Below are 22,960 nucleotides of genomic sequence, written 5' to 3' on the forward strand. Positions count from 1 at the left end.
GGGGCAATCCCCTGTCAAAAACCCTGGTGCTGCCCCTGACATGAAATAAAATCAATTATAATGCAAAAATAAAAAAAAATTGTTGATCAACGTACTGTACTGCACAAAGACGTTATTTGTGGTTGTATTTTGATTTTGATTTGATTTTGATTTATTGTTTTCTTCTGCATCCATAACATTCGTATAATACATTTTTCATAACATAATAAACATAATATGCTAGCATTTTTGGCATGAATCATAAATAAAGAGTATTAACAAGATAATTTCAGACAAAAATGATTAATTATATGATATTCACAATTTGCAGGAGAAGGATTGTCATCATAAGCAGATTGCTTGAAAAAAATGACAATCCCAAACTTATACTAATTGAATTAATTAATACATTTATAAAGCAGAATGGGCATACATTTTCAAATACGAAACATGAATTCATGCAATATTATAGTATGAAGATGATAAAGCTGAGGGTGACGGTGATATGATGATGATGATGATGATGAAGGCCATGGAGATGATGGTGGTCATGATGAAGATATTGGTAATGACTAAATTGAAGGAGGAATAAATTCACGATAAAAAGGATATGACACAGAAATTTTACTTCAAATATTCTGATAATAACATAGATTTAACGTTTGCCTTAAATGAGTGAAGAGACGAAGATTGTTTTACAGGCTCTGGTAGAGAGTTCCACAAATCTGGACCATGGTGTCTTATGGATCTCTGCGCAATAAGCAATTTAGGGTTGATTAAATGGAAATTTGAAGAGTTACGGGTAGGGTAAGAATGAATTGATGTATTCAGAGTATAAAAATTGTGGAATGAAGGTGGGAGCATGTTATGTACGTACTTAAACATAAGTAGTAAGCTTTGAAGAGTATTTATGTCAAATACTGTTAGAGTCTTTAGTTTATGGAATAATGGATTTGTGTGTGATAAATATTGGGAATCAGTACAGATTCGAATTGCTTTTTTCTGTAATAAGTATATTGTATTAATTTTAGTTTTTGCACATGTTGCCCAAACTATGTTGCAATATGATATATAAGGCAATATTAATGAATTGTAGAGTATGACAAGAGTTGTATGTGGAATAATGTTTTTCATTTTGTAAAGTATACCAACGTTTCTAGAAATACTAGTAGTTATACAACGTACATGTTCATTCCAATTTAAATTTTCATCTATTGTGACACCTAAAAACTTTGTTTCTCTTTTCCTTTTGAGAGGAGTATTGTCTATGTTTATATTGTAAGGAAATTCGTTATCATGTGAGTGTGTATGCTTGAAATATATAAAGTTTGTTTTATCTATATTGAGTGAAAGCTTATTACACTTAAACCACAAAGATAGTTTTGGTAATTCACGGTTAATTATATCTACTAAAGTTTCTAAGCTATTATGTGAACAAAAAATGTTGGTGTCATCTGCAAATAATACATATGATAATAAAGGTGTTACAGAAGTCAAATCATTGATATATATTAAAAAAAGCAAGGGGCCTAGGATTGATCCTTGTGGAACTCCGCATTGTATTAACTGAAAATCAGAAGGAATATTATTGTGAATTACATATTGTTTTCTATTGGACAAATAACTCTTAAACCAAGATAGTGTAATTCCGCGAATTCCACAATTTTCAAGTTTTTTAAGTAATATCTGGTGGTCAAGAGTGTCAAAGGCTTTGCTTAAGTCCATGAATACGCCTATTATATGTTCTTTTTTTGCCATTGCATTTGTAATTTTATCGTATATTTGTATTAACGCCTGATCAGTCGAATGTCCTTTCCTGAATCCATATTGGTTAGAATTTAGAAAATGAAAAGTATCTAGAAACTTATAAAGTCTATTGTAAATAATCTTCTCTAATATTTTGGAAATGCTGGGAAGAATAGAAATAGGCCTGTAATTTGTTATTTCATGCGGATTGTCTTTTTTTAAAACAGGATTTACCTTTGCAATTTTTAGGGAATCAGGACATAATCCGGTGCTAATCGACAGATTAAAAATATGACACAAAGGAGAGGCAATATAGTGTATGATCTGCTTAAGAAGGAAAGTACTAATTCTATCAATTCCCTGTGATTTGCTTGATTTGAGATTTTTTGTTATTTCAATTAATTCCTGAATATTTGTTGGGTTAAAGAATAAAGAAGTGTTAATGGGTGTGGGAAGAAATTTTCCAAAATTTTCATAAGTTCTGTCAAGTTTGTTTGCCAATGAGGGTCCTAAGTTAACAAAAAAGGAATTAAAGGTATCAGCTACATCTTCTGAATTTATCGCAACATCATGAGCTGTGAAATTATCTTTGGGTAATATTTTGGGTTTCTTGCCAATCAAATCATTTATAATCTCCCATGTTGCTTTCATGTTTGATTTGACTTTGTAAAGCTTCTCGGAATAAAATAATTTGCGAGAAGCTCGAATTGTATTGGTTAGTCTATTTCTATAAGTTTTGTATTTATTTTTGTTTTGAATAGAAGGGTTCTTTAAAAATGCCTTGTAAAGTTTATTTCGGGTACGTATGGATCTTAAAATTGCTTTAGAAATCCATGGCATTTTTGCCTTCTTTCTTTTGACCAGTGGTATCAGAGGAAAATTTTTCTCGTAAAATGTTTGCAATTTATTGTTAAAATTTGTGTATGCAATGTTTGAATTAGACTCATTAAATACATCCAACCATCCTTCAATAGCAAGATCCCTTTTAAACGATTCAATGTTATTTTGAGATTCTTTTCTATACATTGTCGATTTGAGTATATTTTCTTTTGAAATATCATTATCGCAAAATGAAAAAACCGGCAAATGATCCGATATATCAGATATTAACAATCCGCTGGTAATATCTCTGTTTAATATATTTGAAAAAATGTTGTCGATAAGTGTTGATGAATGGCTATCAATTCTGGTCGGTTTATCTATATGGGGATAATAGCCAAATGAATGCATTGTGTGTAGGAATAAATCATGTTCATTATTTTGGGATAACAGGTTGATGTTAAAATCACCCATTAAATATATTTGTTTTTCTTCTTTTCTAATAGTATGAAGGCACGTTTCAAGGTCTTCACAAAATAAATTTACTTTATCATGAGGGGGTCTGTAAATCAATCCAATAATTATATTTTTGCTTTTTGGCTTCGTGATTTCTATGAATAAAGTTTCACTCTGTTTTAATGATATTTCTTTCCTTACTTTAAATTGTAAATGTTCACTGATGTAAAATGCTACACCTCCTCCTCTTTGATCTTCCCGGTCACGCCTAATGAGATTATAGTTTTCCAAACTGAATATATTAGGTGAAGTATTGTGAAGCCATGTTTCCGTGACACCAATAATGGAAAATTTGAAATTGTTTAAAGTGAAAAGTAATGATTCCAATGACTCAAAATTTTTGTTCAAACTACGAGCATTAATATGAAGCAAACTGAATTTATGTTCCATGTCTCTAAATCTAGAAGTAAAATCTTCGGTTGAGTAATAGTTATTATCAGATGATATATTGTTTGTATTGAAAATAGAAAAAATGTCCATGTCATTACTCAGGAGGATAATTTGATATTACCAAAAACTTAAGATTATTGGTATGATATGTGATTTGTGTGTAAATTTTCTGTGTCATAACAGAAAGATGGTGGTAGTAATGGTGATGAGATGAAGAGAGGATGAAGTTTAAAAAAACTAATAAAGGATGAATGTGAAATCGAATTTGCTGTTGGTGATTATGATGATGATGATGATGATGAAAAAGATGATGATGAAAAAGATGACAATGATGACAATGATGATGGAGGTGATGATTGTAGAATTGAAATCCTACAACCTGAACCTGATAATGAATATTCATAATCGAAATGTAATGAACACTCTTATTTCTGAGTGTCTCAGCCATGATTTGTATGCGAAGGAACCTTTTAAACACAAAGTATCAGTGGCACTGAAATAATAAAGATACAAAATAAAGGTTTCGATCCTATCGAATAAAAATATACATTTATATATATATTGATATAATTGGTCATCGACATCACGAAGTGTCTCAGAGGTCAGAGTCAATACAGAATCAAATAATAATTTTAATTTGTTAAATCTAATGAGATGTCAATTGTTGAATATCTCGTAAAATTTCTGTCTTTTATTTTTCTTGATCGATCACTTGTGTTGGTATTCAAAATAAAAATTAAATTCTAAAAGCTAGAAATTAAACACAAGTTTCTCAAAATTAGTTCATGACCTCTGAAAACATAAGGATGGTTCGTGAAAAGGATGATAAATTAGCACATAATGTCATGTACAACCAAAGGGTGGTGCCATAATGGATATACTGCATGCGTGCTGGTATAATCACATAATGCATGGTTGCATAGGGCCTATGCACATGATGGCTGCATACAGGTTGATTCAGCAAAAGCTGGTGGATGTGAGAAAGGGAAAATTTCACAATGTCCAATAGATTTGCTACTATTGTCAATAAATGTCTGGACGATCAAATGATTATTATAAATTTTGATGCTCGATTCTTTATTAAATCGATTGGAAGCTTTTCTATCCTAATGAGCTACCCCTATCTTGGCTACCCAGTTAGGGAGAATCACTCCGACGTCTCCGAGGCATGGGGCAACAGCTCCCAAATTAGTCTTCCAGTAGGAGCTTTATACAGTGCGTATCAAAAAAAAAGTTTACACTTTGAAAAAACCCTGGGAATTAAAAAATATACAACATGTGGGTATTTTTTTCACATATAATATTGGGTTTGGGTCTCATCTATCCAATGAAAGTAAAAGTTTTGACCAAATGTTACACTAAGTCTTGAGTGAGCACTGTCCATTTTTGTAAAGCTCGCTGAGATCTGTTTGCGCAAAAATGCTCGTTTTCACGCTGTGTCAAGGGGAAAGGGCTAAATTAAACTTACTCTATGCGAAACATTTCTCATACATTTCCCTTGCACTTTTAGTCAATTGAAATAAAACAGATACATTCAAGCATTTTGTAACAATTTTATCAACTAAATTGAAATTTAAACACTTAGTAAGCACAACCTTTACCCATTTTGTGCCAGCTGGATCTGAGGACATAACTGAATCTGAACAAAAGTTTATATCAGACATCTCCATCATTTTTCACTAAGTTTTTATCATTTAAAGTGGGTTTACATTTCATTTTTCATTTAATACTTTTTCCAAGCTTGACAATGATTAACAAAATGAAAATCAAGCCTAAGCCAGTCATGTAAATCATGCAGCTCAGTGTAAAGCAAATATCGTCACGATGGCCTTGGTGTGTGGGATGGGGCGCAATGCAAAATTCGAAGTGTTTTGGGCAAGGAAACAAGTTAAAAAGGGAAAAGATATCTTTAAATCAATTTTACTAGCTAAATTCCACGTGTTCTTCATGATTAAGGTCTACTTTTATTCGCATAACTATTTCAAGGTTCTGCGCAAATCATTTTTCACTAGCTTTTCAAAAGTAAGTGGTGCTCACTCAAGCGGAAATATTTTACGACAGTTATATCGTCATTTGCTTAAATGGATACCAATGTTAAAATGTGGAAAATTTTTCAGGATATTACAACTGTATAATTTAAAAGGATTTTTTTCTAAGTGTAAATTTTTTTTTTATACGCACTGTATATAGTAGAGAAAAAAAAACAAGGAAACGGCCGGGGAGAAAGAGAAAGGGGAAGAAAAAGCAAAACTATTAAAAATGACATGGATCTTGTAACCTCTTTCCCCCCCCCCCCCCCGCCTTCATGCCGCCCAGGGGCGGATCTGGGATTTTCCAGTAAGGGGGCACATTTTCCCGAGGAAAAATTAGACAAATTTCATTTTCAAAAGGGGAGGGCACACTTCTGTTTTAATGACATTTTTACATTACAAATTTTAATTGCGCCTCTCAAGGGGGGGGGGGGCACGGGCCGGCTTTGCCCCCCCCCCCTTCCCCGTGGAATGGATCCACCAGTGATGCCGCCATTACCCTTCAAGGAAACAGCCAGATGGGTGGAAAAAGTTTGTCATCTCTCCAATGCAGCTGTGCTGTATTAAACAGCACCAGCACAGCTGCATTATATAGTGAAGAGCGCCATCATATCGAACGGGTACCAAAACCCTTCTATTCAGGAACTTCTTTTTTTTTCATCCGATTTCGATGGAATTCTCAGTAATTTGTTTGCTTGTTTGATATATTGCTATATTTTTTTATACATTCATATAAAAAATTGGAATAGAAGAATTTTTTTATTTTCCTCGGAATATTAAAAATATTTTTGTATCTGGGCATGGTGCATGGCTCAGTGGTAGAGCGTCCGCCTCATGAACGGAAGGTTGTGGGTTCGATCCCCGGCCGAGTCATACCAAAGACTAATAAAAATGGAACCTTCAGCCTTCTTGCTTGGCGCTCAGCATTTAGACTGGAGAAGGGTAATGATAACATACATGTATTATAATTATGCAGGGCCCGCTGGAAGAGCAGTCTTATGATTGCATGCAGTGGGCTACCCTGCATGGGTAAATAAAACGTTATTATTATCATTATTATTTATCTGTGTGTGTTTTTATCCAGTTGTTTATTTCAAATTCAGCACGAAGTGCAAGATTCACTCTTTGATAAACACAGGGGCCGCGAAAAGGTTTTCAAAGTGTTGGGGGGGGGGGGGGGCTGAGCCAAAACATGTCTGCCTAATTTTACGTTTTTGTACACGGTTTTGGAAAAAAAGGGGGGCTGAAGCCTCCCAGCCCCCCCCCCCGCTTCCGCGGCCCCTGAAACCTGTAACATCCATATTAAATCAGGTGGATGTTTATATAGCCAATATTCATCACAGTGCTTATTATGGTGATATGCAGTAACATTAAAAAAAAGTTGGTAGTGAGCGAAATGAGCGAGCCAAAATTCCGATATCTTTATTACATAAATCCAATGTTGTGATTGTGATAGATTTTGGCATGATTAAACAAAATAATATCATATTTCACCCTTCTCTCTTTTCCTTTCTCTTTTTTTTTCTTGGTCGTGAAAAATTGGTGGAGGGGGGGGGGGCAAGCCCCCCAACCTGTAACGCCACTGGTGATATGCCTATTGCAATTAAGTAGACTACTCACATCCCTGTATTAAATTTGAACATGTCTGCGGATACTAATCATTTGATAAAGCTATCATCTATACTTGGTAAAAAGTATATATAAGAAAATGTCAGCCCGGTAGCGAATATGAAAACCTAGGAATGTAGGCTACAGGGACGGCCCCTGAGTATGGGGCAAAATGAAGGTGATGTCATTTCGAACTGATTATTAAACTCCCTTTCCCCTTTTCCCATTCTTCTGATTTTTGTATCCTTCTTTCTTCTATTATTTTACTACATGAAGAATAATGGGGGGATACCTCTGCCCCCGCCCCTAGAGCGGGTCAGTGCTCTGCCCCCCATGTGACGTCAACCCTGATGTGGTGCTGATGGAACTAACAACAACCGAGAAAATGTAAAGTTTTGAAGAGTTAAATTTGTATTTTAGAGCATTAGAGTTTAAATGGGTACTCCAGGTTGAAAATATTATGATTTAGAAAGATAAAGAAAAATCAGACAAACACAATAATGAAAATTTCATCAAATTTGGACAAGGAATAGCAAAGTTAGGACATTTTCATGATTTGTATTATTTCTTTGAAATAGTTCTTTGAATGTCTTCATGAATATTCAGTGAGCAAAGTGATGTCATATCCCATTTGTTTCTTTGTATTTCATTATATAAAATTGTGTTTATTGAAATGTTGTCCTCCAAGAACTAAAAATTTGATAGACAACTGATTTAATGCATTAGGTATTCAGTGCACTCATTATTTTTCAATGGGAGATACATCATACACACATGACTTGTATGAAAATATGAAGTATTTTCTTGTTATTTCATATACATGAGAAAAAGGAAAAGTGTGGATATGACATCATCAGCCCACGGTAATGAATAATCATGACGACGTGCATATATAACTGTTCTCACAAAATATTGCTAAAGTTTAAAATTCAATATCTTTGTTAATTTTAACAAATTTTGATGAAATTTCAGCATTTTGCTCAGTGAATTCTACTCTATTTAATTGGATATGATTATTTTAAACCTGGTATACGTCTAGGATGTCTATGACAGCATTTACTTACAAGTTACAAATCAGTACGTACGCGTATAATTATATTTCTATTTACTTTATAAATTTTGAGGGTGGGTGGTCAGTCAAGGCCTACCACTCCCTAGTCGGTATGGGTGATTCACCCCCCCCCCCCATATTGAGCTGCGTTGACACAGAAATGCCTTATATGCCTTATATGCCTAAATTACTAGTATTACAGCATTAATATTAATGATGATTAGTAAGAAGAATTTACTTTAATTTTTGTGCAGAGAAAAGTTATGAGAAGATATTTACGTCTGGTCAGAAAGAAAGAAAGAAAGAAAGAAGGAAAGAAAGAAGGAAAGAAAGAAGGAAGGAAGGAAGGAAGGAAGGAAGGAAGAAAGAAAGAAAGAAAGAAAGAAAGAAAGAAAGAAAGAAAGAAAGAAAGAAAGAAAGAAAGAAAGAAAGAAGGAAAGAAAGAAGGAAAGAAAGAAGGAAGGAAGGAAGGAAGGAAGAAAGAAAGAAAGAATTAAAGAAAGGCTCTCGAGTGGTTTATTCCATTCGTCACTGGGAAAGTAAATCATTGTTAATTTGTTTTTTAAAGCCAGATTCTTTTGATAACAAGTTTATCATGGCTAAAAATCCAATCAATTCTTATTTTGGAATATATATGTTTCTTAATTGGTGTAAATTATTCGGCTTAATGACAAGAAACATTTAATTTACACACTAATGTCTTATCACCAAATTATACCCCTGTCGAAAAATGGAATTTGCTGCCGTGACGTAATCGCCATCTTCATGGCGGACTCCGGTGAGGACATGACCATCCTACATGTGCATCCGCACTATTTTGTGGAAATTATCATCAAAACGGAACCATTATGACAAAGCGAGATGGCTGTCCTCTTGACAAAATGACTAAAATGGATCAGATCGAGAATTGTGAGACAAAATTGCTGCAAAGGACAGAAAACTGTAATGAAAATGCCAACAATTCGGACGTGCGTGTACACAGTCCGGGCAAGAGCACTGGGACGAGACAATCGAGCAGCGGGAGCTTTAGTGAGTTCTCAGCCAGCAGTTTCCGCGATTCTCCCCGATCTGCACCGAGCTCCTTGCCTGGTTCACGATGCGGTTCCACTCCTGGGTCGAGACTGGCGTCAAGGTCAAACAGCCAGGAATCTATCATCGACTTATTTGATTCAATGACCCTGCAGTTTGGTCAAATAATGTAAGTTCTAATCTAGTTATAAGATAAGGCCCACAGCACAATGATTGATATCAGCTCAGTGATGATTAGAAAGACAAATTTTGTAATTTTACAATTACAGAGAAAAGTTATGAGATTGAGAAGATATTTACGTCTGGTCAGAAAGAAAGAAGGAAAGAAAGAAAGAAGGAAGGAAGGAAAGAAAGGAAGGAAGAATAAAGAAAGAAAGAAAAATCATAAATATGCAAGTTGTAAATTTTTAGACAGGTCTACATGTAGGCCTAGATCAATCTCAAATATTCAATATATTTAATTTTTTGAATAAAGGTTGAATGAATTATTTAGGCCTAAGTGCTAAATAATTGGGTTTACTTTAGTAATAATTGCACGTTGTTGTAATAAGAACAATTTCTTTAAAGATTGAGATGAACAGCCGTCCCATATAATATTAGAAAATATGAGATGTGATAAAATCAAACAAATTAAAATCCTCAAATGGTAAAATGTGTTTCAAACTCCACTGGAGCTTGATATCTTTAGAGCAAACTTCAGATTAGGAGAGATGTTGGAATATTTTTGACAAAGAAGGCTGTAATTTGTAAAATCCAAATAGATTTTATTCGAGAAACAATCAATATCAGCTTAAAAAGCACATAGTAAGGGCTTCAAATGTACCCCATTAAATTTTTAACTCGGTATAATGATTACTGAAAAAAAAATCCACCTTGAACAAGACCATCACAAGCATTCCAACCTCATACGGGGTAAGTTGGAACACTGCATGTTCAATTAAGAATCATACTAAAAGTTCTAAAACTACTTATAACTGTAATATTACATGGTTTTAGCCTATTTGCTTTATTTTTCAAGTTCAAAATATTAAAGGTGTGTTTTCTGATTTGTTGAAGCTTATGTTATTTATTATACAGCCACTCACGCAAGCCAACTTTGTAGTAGAATTCTGCAGATTATTTGTGTGCATTTTATTTTACATGCAATTATGTATCAGCAATTTCATGAACTTCTTCAAAATTTACTTGACAAAAATGAATTGTTTATATTTTTAATTAATTAATTAGGACTATGCAAATAAGCATATGAAATTTGCTAATTAAAATTTGCCCTAAATTAGTTTTGTTTGTGTGTATGTTTTTGCCTTTAATTTAATTTTTTTTTTTCTTTGTTTTTTTTTAACCTTTGTTTTTTTTTGGGTTTTTTTCCCGATGAACTTTGGGGACCCTTTTGCGATCATGAATGGCATAAAATAAATCCATTTGTTAGAACCAACAAAAGTAAAAATAATCAAATTGACACCCCCCCAATTTGATTAGGGTTAATATTGCATTCATTCAGAACCTACATGTACATTAGGCCTTAAAGGGATGGTCCGGGCTGAAAGTATTTATAGCTCAATAAATAGAGTAGAATTCACTGAGCAAAATGCCGAAAATTTCATCAAAATTGGATAACAAATAACAAAGTTATTGAATTTTAAAGTTTAGCAATATTTTGTGAAAATAGTTGTCATGAATATTCATTAGGTGGGCTGATGATGTCACATCCCCACTTGTTCTTTTGTATTTTATTATATGAAATTAGGTTTTTTCAAATTTTTTCCTCCAAGAACTAGAAAAATTGGATTGACAACTGATTTAGTGCATTAGATATTTATAGCTGCAACTTAATATTATAAGGGAGACATATTATTCACACAAGTATGAAATAATGAAAAAAATATGATTTTATGTAATAACATAAGAAAAAGGAAAGTGGGGATGTGACGTCATCAGCCCACCAGCACCTAATGAATATTCATGACGACTGTTTTCACAAAATATTGCTAAACTTTAAACTTCAATAACTTTATTATTTGTTATCCGATTTTGATGAAATTTTCGGCATTTTGCTCAGTGAATTCTACTCTATGTATTAAAATATAAATATTTTCAGCCCGGACCATCCCTTTAAATGCACACTCAGACCTAACTGAGAAACTACATGTATGTAAACAAGCATGATTTACATTTTACAATACATGTTTGGGTATAAAGTTGGAACATGTTCCAAATTGCCCCTTCAATTTTGTTCCAACTAACCCCAGAGGCCCATGTGACATTTATATATATGTAAGCTTACAGGACACAAAAGGGGCTTCACCATGGCCCATTACATGTATTTTGTAGCTTGGTACAAGTGGCTTAGGGCGTGATTATACTTCCACTTTTCAGGCCAGAATCAGCGTTTCCACACGTGATTAGTCCAAAACACGGTTGCGTCCATGTTTTCATTTAAACGACGTTTTAGAATGCCGATTGTAAACTCACAAAAGGGTATGTTTCAAAACGTCGTTTGACCAGAATCAGTGCTCCTGGGAAGTATTAACAGAACCACAATCGTAAACGTGTTTAATGACGTCATTTAGTGTATGCCTGGTGAGAAAATTTCTAACGGGGACTTACCTCTCATCTGACCAATGTACATTTGCATGTGTGGTTATTAATTTAAGTACTATCACTAGTACTACTCTTCTCATTTGTTGTCACGATGAATGTTGAGAGATTTACACACAAAAAACGCGAAACATAAGTTATGATGAGGTGACAAATTGCTGAGCCAGGAGCCCCAGTAGCAATAGATGTCTTATTTTCTTATGTATACTATTATAATATTCTTTATTTTGTCTCACTATTATTCTCACCATGGTGGAAATTCTATAGACGCAAGTACATGTAGCTCAATGCACTTACTAAAATATCGGAAATTGTTCGATGTTTAAATAATAGTCGACCATAACAACACTTGGAAAAAAAACTTTGAAAAAGGGCGCACCCAATTTGACCTCGCTTTCCTGCTCAACGAAAATTACAATGCGAAGCCAGCTGGAGATTGTGATTTTGCCTCTGAAAAGTTAAGTACAGTATAAACAGCACTTCTAGAACCATGTTTACGATTGGCGTTTTGAAACGACGTTTGACAATGCTGATTCTATCCTGGCAATGGAAGGATAAACACGCCCTATTATACCCCCAAACCGGCCAACTTGATCCGTAAACTTCTCTGAGATAATAAAATATTTCTGAAAGAAAAAAAATAACTCAGAAGGTGAAAAAACGAAAATTCCTTTCTAACTTCACCAGGCTTGTTGCACATGTGCTTTCTGTAATATGGTGGATGGCTGTTGATAAATGGCAATAAATCAGGGCAGTATTGCATAAATTTATCTATAGGCATTAATGAAAATTACAATGTTTCAACTTACCCCACGTTCCAACAAACCCCAATCTCCTCCACCCCCTGCTTACAGGGATATCACCCAGGGATCTTTGTATGGCTGTGTGATTGACTAAGTAATAAAACTTGAATTTAACTTCTTAGTTCCTATCACTATGAAATATATTTTTGAAAAAATTTGAAGTTTGTTTAATCCCATCTCATTTTCATTGGTCTTTCTTTTGCCATTTTGTGACTTTGGATGCTAAAACCAATTGATGTGAGGGACTATAGCCTCTCTGTGATTGAACCAATCTCTTAATTATAGATACGTGTGCTTTGTAAACATGATTGAAGCTAGCCGGTGTAAAATAATTGTTCATTGTGACTGAGTGGAATTTGTGCAGTGCCTTTGTAAAGTTTGCTCAGTTTCTTTTGGAAAATTGGAACCCAGTTCATATTGTGATACTCAACTGGCAGTTGGCCTTTATTACATTGTATGCAAGCAGCTCTACATGTACATTGATTGACAATGTCAGGGGTGGAATTACGCGGCTGGCAATTTGCCGCAATGCCCACCCAACTTGCCGCGAGGCCCAGTTCTCAAAATTGCGATACTTTGTGGCAGCTTGTTGCCGTCCCTTTTCAGATTGCCATGATGCCCTTTCACGTATAAAAACTCATACAAAACAACAAATATTGATGGCTTGGTGATGAGCTTTGCTGCGCAAGAGAACGATTTTCAAATCGTACACCTCTCCACAATAAACTAGAAATGCACCTCCCCCTCCCCCACCCTCGGAGCTTGCACATGATGAAGCTACTGTACAGTAGGTCGCCACATGCATGTGGGATCACCCTTAGTTGCGCAATCAATATATCGCATGCCCAGATCTCGTGCAAGTCGATTGCATTGTGCATGGCACAGATGTATAATGTAGATGTACATGTATCTACTTGCTAGCATGAGCCAGACTCGTGACATGTTCGTTGAGCAGTCATTGCCATGGAAACAAATTTTATCGTGATGAATATCGTATTAATATTTTGAAAAGATCCTGTGAGTAGCAAAACTGTGTTCTTAAAAAAAAAACATTTTCACTTCTTGTGATCTTTTTCCAAAACTAGGATCTTGGAAGTTAACGTTTTGGTAACTTATTGAAAAAGATAAAGCAATGAAAAATGAAAGATCAGCTGCTTGTGCTCCTCTGCGACTTGTAAACAATCATCTCTGAAATAGAGATGGTATTAGTCGGTAGGCTATAACAGTATTTAATGTGATATTTATACCAGTATTGAAAAATCTAATACTGAAAAAGCTGAAGTGCCCTTTCATATTTCTTTGATTTTGCCTTGGCGCCCCTATAAGGGTGCGTTTATCCGCCACTTTTTTACCCTAGAATCATGATCTGAATCATGATTCAAATCATGATTCTGCAGAATCACGATTGCGTTTAGTCGAAATTGAATATAATCATGATTAGAATCACAAACATGAAACACGAAAAAAGGGGCGTTTGGAAAGACGTTTCTGCAGAATCACGTACGAAATTGTTCGAATAAACGATATCGTGATTACAATCATGATTCTATGACCTCACTTGTAGTGTCGGGCTACTTTCGGTTTGACTCTTGCCAAGCTCAGGGTGCTCTATATGCTCATTGTATGTACATGATTATGTACTATGCATTTCTTGTCATGTTCAAGTTCTGTGATGGTCATCGCATCGTCCACTACTTTTCATTTTTTGGTCATGTCTTCAACTTCAAGTTCTAGTAAATGAATTAACTGGACAGACAATGATCTCAGTTGTTGTTGAGTATAGGCCTACAGTATCAACATTAAATTGGATCTACCCTGAAATTCACTTCCGAACACCATTTTGGATAAACTAACAAGATGAATAGAAGCATATGGACCCTATGATAGAAGTAAACAAAATGAGGTATAGACTGAATTCTGGAAGCAAATGATTTTTCGAGAGCCGAAACACGTGCGAAAAACTTCCTCTGTCAAACTGCGCACTAGTGATGCGCACTGGATTGGCCCGAATCTGAGGAGAAACAGCATTGGAATGAAGGTCGTCTAAACGCTGATTCTGTGATATTGTGATTCATGTTTGTGTTTTGAATCATGATTCAATCATGATTCAAATCATGATTCTGGCTTGAGGTCGCATAAACGCAGCCTAAGTCTAACTAACTTGCCTTGCTGCCCTTAAAAAAAATATTGAGAGAAAGTGCCTCCCAAACCCCAAATTGCCTGTCCCCTATTAAACTGGTGACGTTCGAGGCCTGCAATGATCACGAGAACTTGGGTCATCTCTATTTCATGTTGCATCATGTCACTTTGTTGAACTACAACCTAATGGTTGCTTGAACAGAGAGGCATGTCATTCAAACAATGGTCATGCCTTTGAAGTTGTGCTATACACGTATTCCTGTTTACAATATATTCCTCAGCACTGTACTTCATGAAGATATTGCATGGCCAAATAAACTTGAGTGGTTCATTGGGTTCTAATAATAATGCTGGCATTGAGAATGGATGCTTCAATTGTATCTTAAAAGTGTGCTGAGTTTAGAGCTCAAAAACACACTTCTCTAGATATTCAACTTGTGCAGATTTGTATGCAACTCTTCCCAAGACGTATAATTTAAGCCTGTCTTTGTGTAATATATTTACCCGTGTGTACTGCTGTCATCCGTACATGTAGTCCTAGTCTAGATGTACACTGTAAATGTTTATGGTACTTTGAACTCTATCGCAGATCTTGCAGGGTCAAAACCACTAAAAACATACACAATTACCCAAAATGCACATTGATATAGGACTAAATCATTTCAAATCTCTATTAAAAGCACACACAGATTTTAAGAGATGGCAGATATTTTCTCCAAAATTGTAATAACAGAAGCACCTCAAAGAACTTTTTTGATTTTTTGAAAAGTGATATTTCATACCTGTAGAATGTTTTATCGAAAACAAGTTGTGATCAATGTTCCTGGATATTTGATGTACAGTACTGTATATAATACACAAAGAGCCTTCCCTTTAAAGGTTGCACAAACTACTTTCCTCGTACAGTGTGTAGGTTTACATGGTATAGATATATTATTTACCCGCTGTGACCACAAATACATGATCCATGCTTGCGATGTGATGGAGTGCAACTTTGATTAAATTGACAATGGTGGAATGTCAAATGACATGCTCACACAGAGGAGTTTGATAAAATGGTACCCCTTTCAAACAAACTTTATAATGTACATAGTCACTTCAAAGTTACATTTACATGTAATGTTCATGAAGGCAGAAGCCCAAAGTACATAAGAAATCCAAGTCAGGTTCCTAAAGACTGGCTGAGCCACAGAGAGGATGAGAGCTCGCATTCACCCGTCCATTCGCAAAAGTCTTTTTTTCGGTCGAATTTGATATATCATAACAGACACAGAGCCTTGTCTAAAGGCTAACAAGATCATTGAATGTCGCGATTTAGGCCTCCTCTAGGGTATACTCTTTAAGACTGCTTAAAATGCTTCCTAATTGATGGCTCTTGAACTTTTATAATTAAGGATTACCTCAGGCTGAAAATAGTAATTTTTCATATTTTTATACAAATCATAAAGTGTGTGTGATACCGTAGGCCTATGTCTTCCTTGTTAAACAAGAGTTACAGCAATGATTATCTTACTCATTCAATCAGGAGCCAATCCATTTTTTTTTTAATTAGGGGATTTTGAATTAAGTATTAATAACACTGTGATATGACAATATTAATGAATATAATTTCATATGATAAAATACAAAAGAATAATTGGAGGTATGACATCCGAATACTCATTATATAATCTTGAATATGTGCATTTAACAGTTCAATGAATTGTAGGCCTATCACCAAAATAATAACGCCAAACTTCAGATGTTATTAATTGCCCGATTTGATGAGATTACATGTACCGGCATAAATCTGCAATGTATTTGCATATTTAGATCTTACCATTTTCAGCCCGGAGTACCCTTATTAAAAGCCCTGGCGGAGACTTGTGCATTGAAGGCCAAGAAACCTTTAAAAAAAAAGTGCCAGATTTGTTTAAAACCCACTTGTTGATTAAAGTTTCAATCAGGGTCTGTGCTTTCAGACTAGTTATCTAGCATGTTGACGAGACTGAAAATTACTGGTGAAGGAAATGATTGAGTTAAAACAGCATCATAGCGAGAAAAAAAATTGAATAGAGGCCTACCGGTATATTATTGCTAGAACATATACCCTAAATTGCAAGGTTACTGCCAGTACAGTGTATTTGAACAGTTTTTATTGTCCAAACACTTCAGTAATGAAATTGATGGACTACAATATATTTGCACCAAATGATAATTGCATCCCAATATGGGGATGTTACATGCGCTATTAGTGTTCAAGATCAAAACACCTATACAATCAATTGGAGTGTGGAAAAAAAAAGATGTAGATCAGAAAGAGGAATTGACCTGTTTCCGTGACGATATCCATATATGAATATTCATGATGAACATGTATCACTAGCATGTGTTTGTCTGATATTTTCCATAGCCAAACAATATTATCAGAGACAGTCTTTTTCACATGATGTTCACATGCGCACAGCCACTTGTCAAATGTGGGGAAGAGGGCACCGCCGTGCTATACGGCAAGCTAGTCTATGCAACCAAACATTTTTTTTTTTGCATTTTTTTTTGAATTCGGTAAGGAATTTCCTTTGTGTTTGCAGATTCGGTCAACATTCGAATGGAGTATTTTTTTTAAATAAAAAAGAAGTGTATGGATTATTACTGGAAATTAAAATGGAAAAATTTAATTTTTAAAAAGTTCATTGATGACAAGGCCAAGCCTGTCTCCCTACAAGACTAGTTGTCTTCTTTTCCCCTTTTTTAAGTTCCAAATTTTCCCCTTGGGTCATGAGCCCTTTTCAATTATGAAATTCATGGTAGCAAAAACACAAATGAATGTTACTTTCATGAACTACATACATGTACATGTACTTTGTTATCTAGACTATGCTGCTGCATGATCAGAGCTTGAACAATATAATTCTAAAAGGTTGTTTTTCATGTTCCCACATTAAGAATATAACAATAATTTTGCACCATGGGAATTCAAGAAATCCACAATTTTTTAAGATACCCATTTGTAATTGGGCAACTGTCTATATCGAAGGGTGGCAAACTACATGTATGCATTGTCCTGGAGAAAAATAGGATTTTGACATTGGATACCGAAATGTGTTCATCTAAATGTACAAGTACCACTGCCAGGTATTTACATACATGTAAATATATTTTTTACATGTTCACAGTTTACACTTGCATTTATTTGAACATTTGACGTTGTTGCATTCATTTTACCCATAAACACTATTATACCAGTGCCCTCTCGGAGAAGGAAACCTCTGGCTATTTCAATCTCGAAATGCACAAATGCCCTGGAAAGTTTCCATTCATTGCAATGTTAAAGCTTATCCATAGTTGCAGATTTAGGCAGTAAGTTGTGAAAATTAGCCCCCCCCCTCCCCCCCCCCCAAAAAAAAAAATAAAGTAAAAAATAAAAAGAAATTGTCTGCTCTGAGAACTTGCTCCTTGACCTGCGTGAGCATTTTTGACATCGCTACAGTCGTTGTGTATTGATTTTCTTTGCAAACGGAATTGTCACTTTTTCATGTACACAAAGTCTATGAGGAAACGGAATTTCCGTTTTCAGACATGCTGAAACGGAATTCAAGATTTTCTGAAACGGAAAAGGCAATTTTTAGAAACTGAAAATCACTGTCTCTACACCACCATATATGTACATGTACCTGTAAACCAATTTCAGTATTCAAGTAGGTGCATGCATGAACAAAACGTCCATGTGCGCTACAAATAAAGCTGTGAAAGACATCTCCAGGGAACTGCGAAGAGATGATTGTTCATTTATAGCATGCTTTGTGTTTTCTGCTGTATATACGCCCTCGCAGGCATAAATACCGGTATATACACTGTACATGATCAGTTTCAGCACCGGAAATCGTTTTGTAAAAGTACATTGACCTTGTGTTTGATTGATGATAATGTCTGAAAGTAGAATGACTTGGCAGAAGGTGAATTGCTTATTTTGTTTGTACTTGCTTTCTTATTTTTCTTTTGTGTAGTTTTATCATGAATATGGTGGATTATTCCGATCATCACATTTATTCTCTTGTTAAATGTATTTCTATTTTTGTATCTTTATTTGTATATAGTGTATTCTTTGATTTGTATGTTGTATGTTTTTTAATGAGAATTTGGAATAAATAAATGAAATGAAAAATGAAATGAATTCTTTATTTCTTCTAAAATTTCAGAAGTGAAGGAACTGGACAAGGTATTCATCTGTTCTCCCCGAAGCCACGCCCCTTGCGTCATCCGAAATGGAGTTGGCAGGAGAGAGTGAGGATCAACCATGCTATTTGGAGAAGCTGGCATATGCAATGTAAGTACAGTCAAACTGTTTTTTTGTGATCGATTGATCATACACAATAATCAATGTAATGAGTCATATACATGTAAATACTCGACATGGTCAATCAATGACCTTTATGTTACACGTCCTAGGGGAGCTTTTGTGGGTTTTGTGGTACCTGGTGGGTGTTTTATAAAGATTTTTTGTTAGTTACAAGCAACTTTGAGAACGACTGGTAATACACCTAGATTTTCATATTAAAGCATTGATTTAGATCCAAAGAAAGGATCACCAGTCGTTCGTAAAGTTGCTCGTACATGTAACTTACAAACAGCTTTATGAAACACCCACCCGGTCACATATAAAAGTTTATAATGGGTTTAAAGGAAAAAAATAATGTTAAGGCCACATGCCTATAAAATGAAAGGTGAACGGAGTGTTTTATAAATCTATTCTATTCTTTATTTTGATTCAGATGTGAAAGGAAAAAAGCCAGTTATCTGTCAGTTCTCCGCTCCCGCTCCAGATTCAAGACCGAGATTGCAGGTTTGTATATCTGAAATTAAACCAATCTAGGGGATTCATCTTGTAGCAAGTTTTCAATTTGCCATTCCATGTAGAAAGAGAAAGGCTTTATGAAACGGGGGCCCTGGGCATGCCCCCCAGTGTGAGAAGTTAGAAGGGACACAATTTCAGGGCTAGTGCATTAGATGTATCAACTGTTGTTGGTACATGTAGGAGATCTGATTTCATCACTTGCCTGGGCGTTGTTTTTATTTTACTCCACCTTGGAGCAGACAAGGGACCTACAGATTTAGATCCACTCTGATTAATTGCCATGTGGCACTAATGCATTGATTTGACTTTGAACTTGATTTACCTGATAACAAGACCAGTGTGCTTGACCAACTGACCTATTGTGCCTCCTTGAATACTTTATATTTAGAAGATAAGTCGGAGAGATTTGCTTGGCTTATCAAGCAATGTGGCGTAGAGCCTGAAGTGGGAGCATATTAGTAGAAAGGAGATAATTGCGATCCTCTAAGACTGGGTCGCGGATGTAGATTTCCCTTGATAATGGCATTGGAGAGAGGATGATTATTTTGCACTACTGCTGTAATGGGATGAAATTTGTCTAATGGATTTCACTTTACCTGTCCGTAATTTGCTGTATTTCCTCTCCCCGCCTCGCCCTCTCCGTCTGTCTTCATCTTTCTTGGTTTTGCTGCAGTCGCACAGGCAAAACCGACTTCGACTGCGACTGATGTTATGTCATAGAAATAACATACCATCGGTCGGTTTGGAGTCCGTTTCGTTGGTGTAACTGAGGCATTTCCTCTCTCCCTGCTCTCTGGGATTCTTCCTATATTACCGGTAGTCGGTGCTACCAAACTTCTTTTAATTCCAGGTATTCCTAATGCATGTCTGTAGACGATCCTTTGACATTATCCACAAACAATTTTCCTTCTTGTCTTCTTTTTTTATCTTGTCTGTACTTTTTGATTCTTTCTTATTTCTTCTGTATGGTATTGGTATTGATAATATTTTCCCCTTTGTATTATGCACCGGCAGTTGCCTCCTCTTTGTATTTTTAAAAATATTTTCTTATCCCTTTATTTGTTTTGTTTTCTACATGTATCTCTTATACTTTTAGTTATCCTTCATTGCTCTGTCTTTCTTGGTCATTTCCTGCCCCCTCTCTTTCTCTTCTTTTTCTTTCTCTCTCCCTTTTTACTCTTCTCACTCTGTGATGACTTGTTATCTTTCCGTTTCTTTGTCAAGCTCAAAATACAGTATAATTGCATCAATGATCATGTTTTTTATTGGTTTATGTCTAAAGAGGCTTTCTTTTATGTGGGAAATAAGAAGTTTGGGGAAGGTACATACAGTGTATTTTTTTTTTTTTTTGGGGGGGGGGGGGCTTCCAAAAGTACAAGTTAAATAAATTTGGTTGAAAATTAAAGAAATTGATATTTCAAAACTATGTCCATCAATCACAATTACATTTGATTCAATTATATTCCCGTCAAGCTGACAGGTGCTGAAATGATTATTAAAAGGAAAGTTTAAAAAATGGGGGACTGATTACAGCTTGAGTAAAATGCATGTTGAAATCTTGGAAATAAATGATGCGCTTTCAATTGACAATTCACATTTTGCGCATGAGCTGTATGAGCTGTATTATTGTCATTTTTCATCAGCCACAATTAATCTTATGTCTCTGGAGATAAGATCCCCAAGGGCAGTGCTGCAGTACTGCTCAGAGAAACTCATAAGATTTATGATATTATCCGTTCAGGCAATCATTCATGCAGTACACGTAAATTGTTAATAGCATTCAACCATGAGCAACCATGCACTTGACTTACATCTTCACTGAATTTTAAAGAGCTTGTTTAGAGTCTAAAGATTGCCCTTTACAGGTAGGACTACTTACACAGCTTTTGACTGTGCAGTGGAATTGTGAGTTACATGTAGCTACATTACGGTGCTTTTGGGCGAATCCACAACATATGGGACATCCCTTTTATTTTTCATATGGCTGTATTTGAAAACATATATCATTTATTGTGTTCTGACATCTCGATTTACAGTAAATATAGGGATATCAGATTGTAGTGTATGAAGAACAATATGCAATACAACAAAAAATGCAATTAAAATGTGAAAATCTGTGTAATTTATGTGTAAACTCTTTCACATTTTTTTTTTCATTTGGATGTTATAAAATCATAGTATGGGAATTGAGATATTAAAAAATAACATGTACATGTAATTCTCAATCATGGCCATCTGTCGAAATCCTCGTGAATTAAAGTAGAATTGCAGTTTTACTTGGACCTCCCTTCGCTTAATAAAGCTACAGTGATGGGGTGTGATATATTTCTATGATAAGGATATCATGTAAAATTAAAGCCCTCTGCACACTCCAACATAGTCCCGTGAAGTGACCATACAAAAAATTAAGTTTCACTTGATAGAAAATCCAGTCAAATATCCCCCACGTTTTAGCATTCTCATCACAAATTTAATTAGCACTCTACATGTACATTAGCACACTACATCGAAAGGTACATGTCGTATGCACCGTACATGTTGAATCAGCTCAAAATTTACTTTTCATTAGCAAACATTTGACAAGTCATGGTTGAAGTCCTGATTTTAGTATAAACATCCAAAATTCTAATTGGGATTATTTATGTTCCACTTAACTATTTGGTAAAAAAATCCAGGCATAAATTTGTTGCAAAAATGCTTACAGATTTGATATTACTCAGTTCATCGAATTCAATCAGCCTTTCCCGCAAACAGCAAATGCACATCCTTCACTCCTTGGGGAGTATCCCAGCCAGTCGCCAAGTGAGTCGCATATATTAGTTGTATCAATTGTCATATTAAGCCATCTATGTGTATGTGGCCTCGTCTATCTATTAATCATACACTGTATGACCTCAGAATAATAGTAAAAGGATATGAATCAGATTGTTTGGATACGATCAGAAAAGAGGAGACTAGAGATAATAACAGCAGTAACACAATGTAGGTCTACAATGTGCACGTACCTGTCTCGTTCATTCTTTTGAGAAAAAAAAGAAGTCTCATGAATGTTCTGTTATTTATTCATCCAAATTTAGCGTGTAAAGCAATAGCATGATCATTAAAATAAAACATTGAAAAGAATGTTTTGAATGGCAATTCATGGCAATTCTGCAGGAACATTGTCTTTTAAAAAAAAATGCTGAAAAGGGAGTATTTTTCTGCGAATTGCCTTTTTGAAATACTCTTTTTTCGGCCTTCTTTGTCACCATGTTTCTTTGGAATTTCCCTTCAAAACATCCTTTTCAGCATTATAGATGATTATATTTCTGTATGATTGCCTTTCAAGTTTCAAAATACTTGTTTTCAGCGTTAATGTTTGTAAATTACTAAAACGTTGCTTCAATTGATATGATTTTAGAGCTTAAATTCAGGCAGG

General features: G+C 35.0%; 1 protein-coding gene across 5 annotated transcripts in view; it reads left to right on the forward strand.

The window, feature by feature from the left end:
• The first annotated feature begins 8,886 nt into the window (after positions 1 to 8,886).
• The window catches only part of LOC129279106 (MLX-interacting protein-like), a 49,263-nt gene continuing 35,189 nt past the window's right edge, over positions 8,887 to 22,960 (forward strand). For 2 of the 5 annotated variants that reach the window (XM_064110913.1, XM_064110912.1), the window contains exons 1-3: positions 8,887 to 9,337; positions 18,887 to 19,014; positions 19,460 to 19,530. In XM_064110913.1, coding sequence (XP_063966983.1) covers positions 8,988 to 9,337; positions 18,887 to 19,014; positions 19,460 to 19,530 — 549 coding nt within the window. In that variant the 5' untranslated portion in view covers positions 8,887 to 8,987. The remainder of the gene's footprint in view (positions 9,338 to 18,886; positions 19,015 to 19,459; positions 19,531 to 22,960) is intronic. The other 3 variants (XM_064110910.1, XM_064110909.1, XM_064110911.1) reach the window with 2 other exon arrangements.

The sequence above is a fragment of the Lytechinus pictus genome, chromosome 16 (genome assembly GCF_037042905.1).
Source record: "Lytechinus pictus isolate F3 Inbred chromosome 16, Lp3.0, whole genome shotgun sequence".
Classification (NCBI taxonomy): domain Eukaryota; kingdom Metazoa; phylum Echinodermata; class Echinoidea; order Temnopleuroida; family Toxopneustidae; genus Lytechinus; species Lytechinus pictus.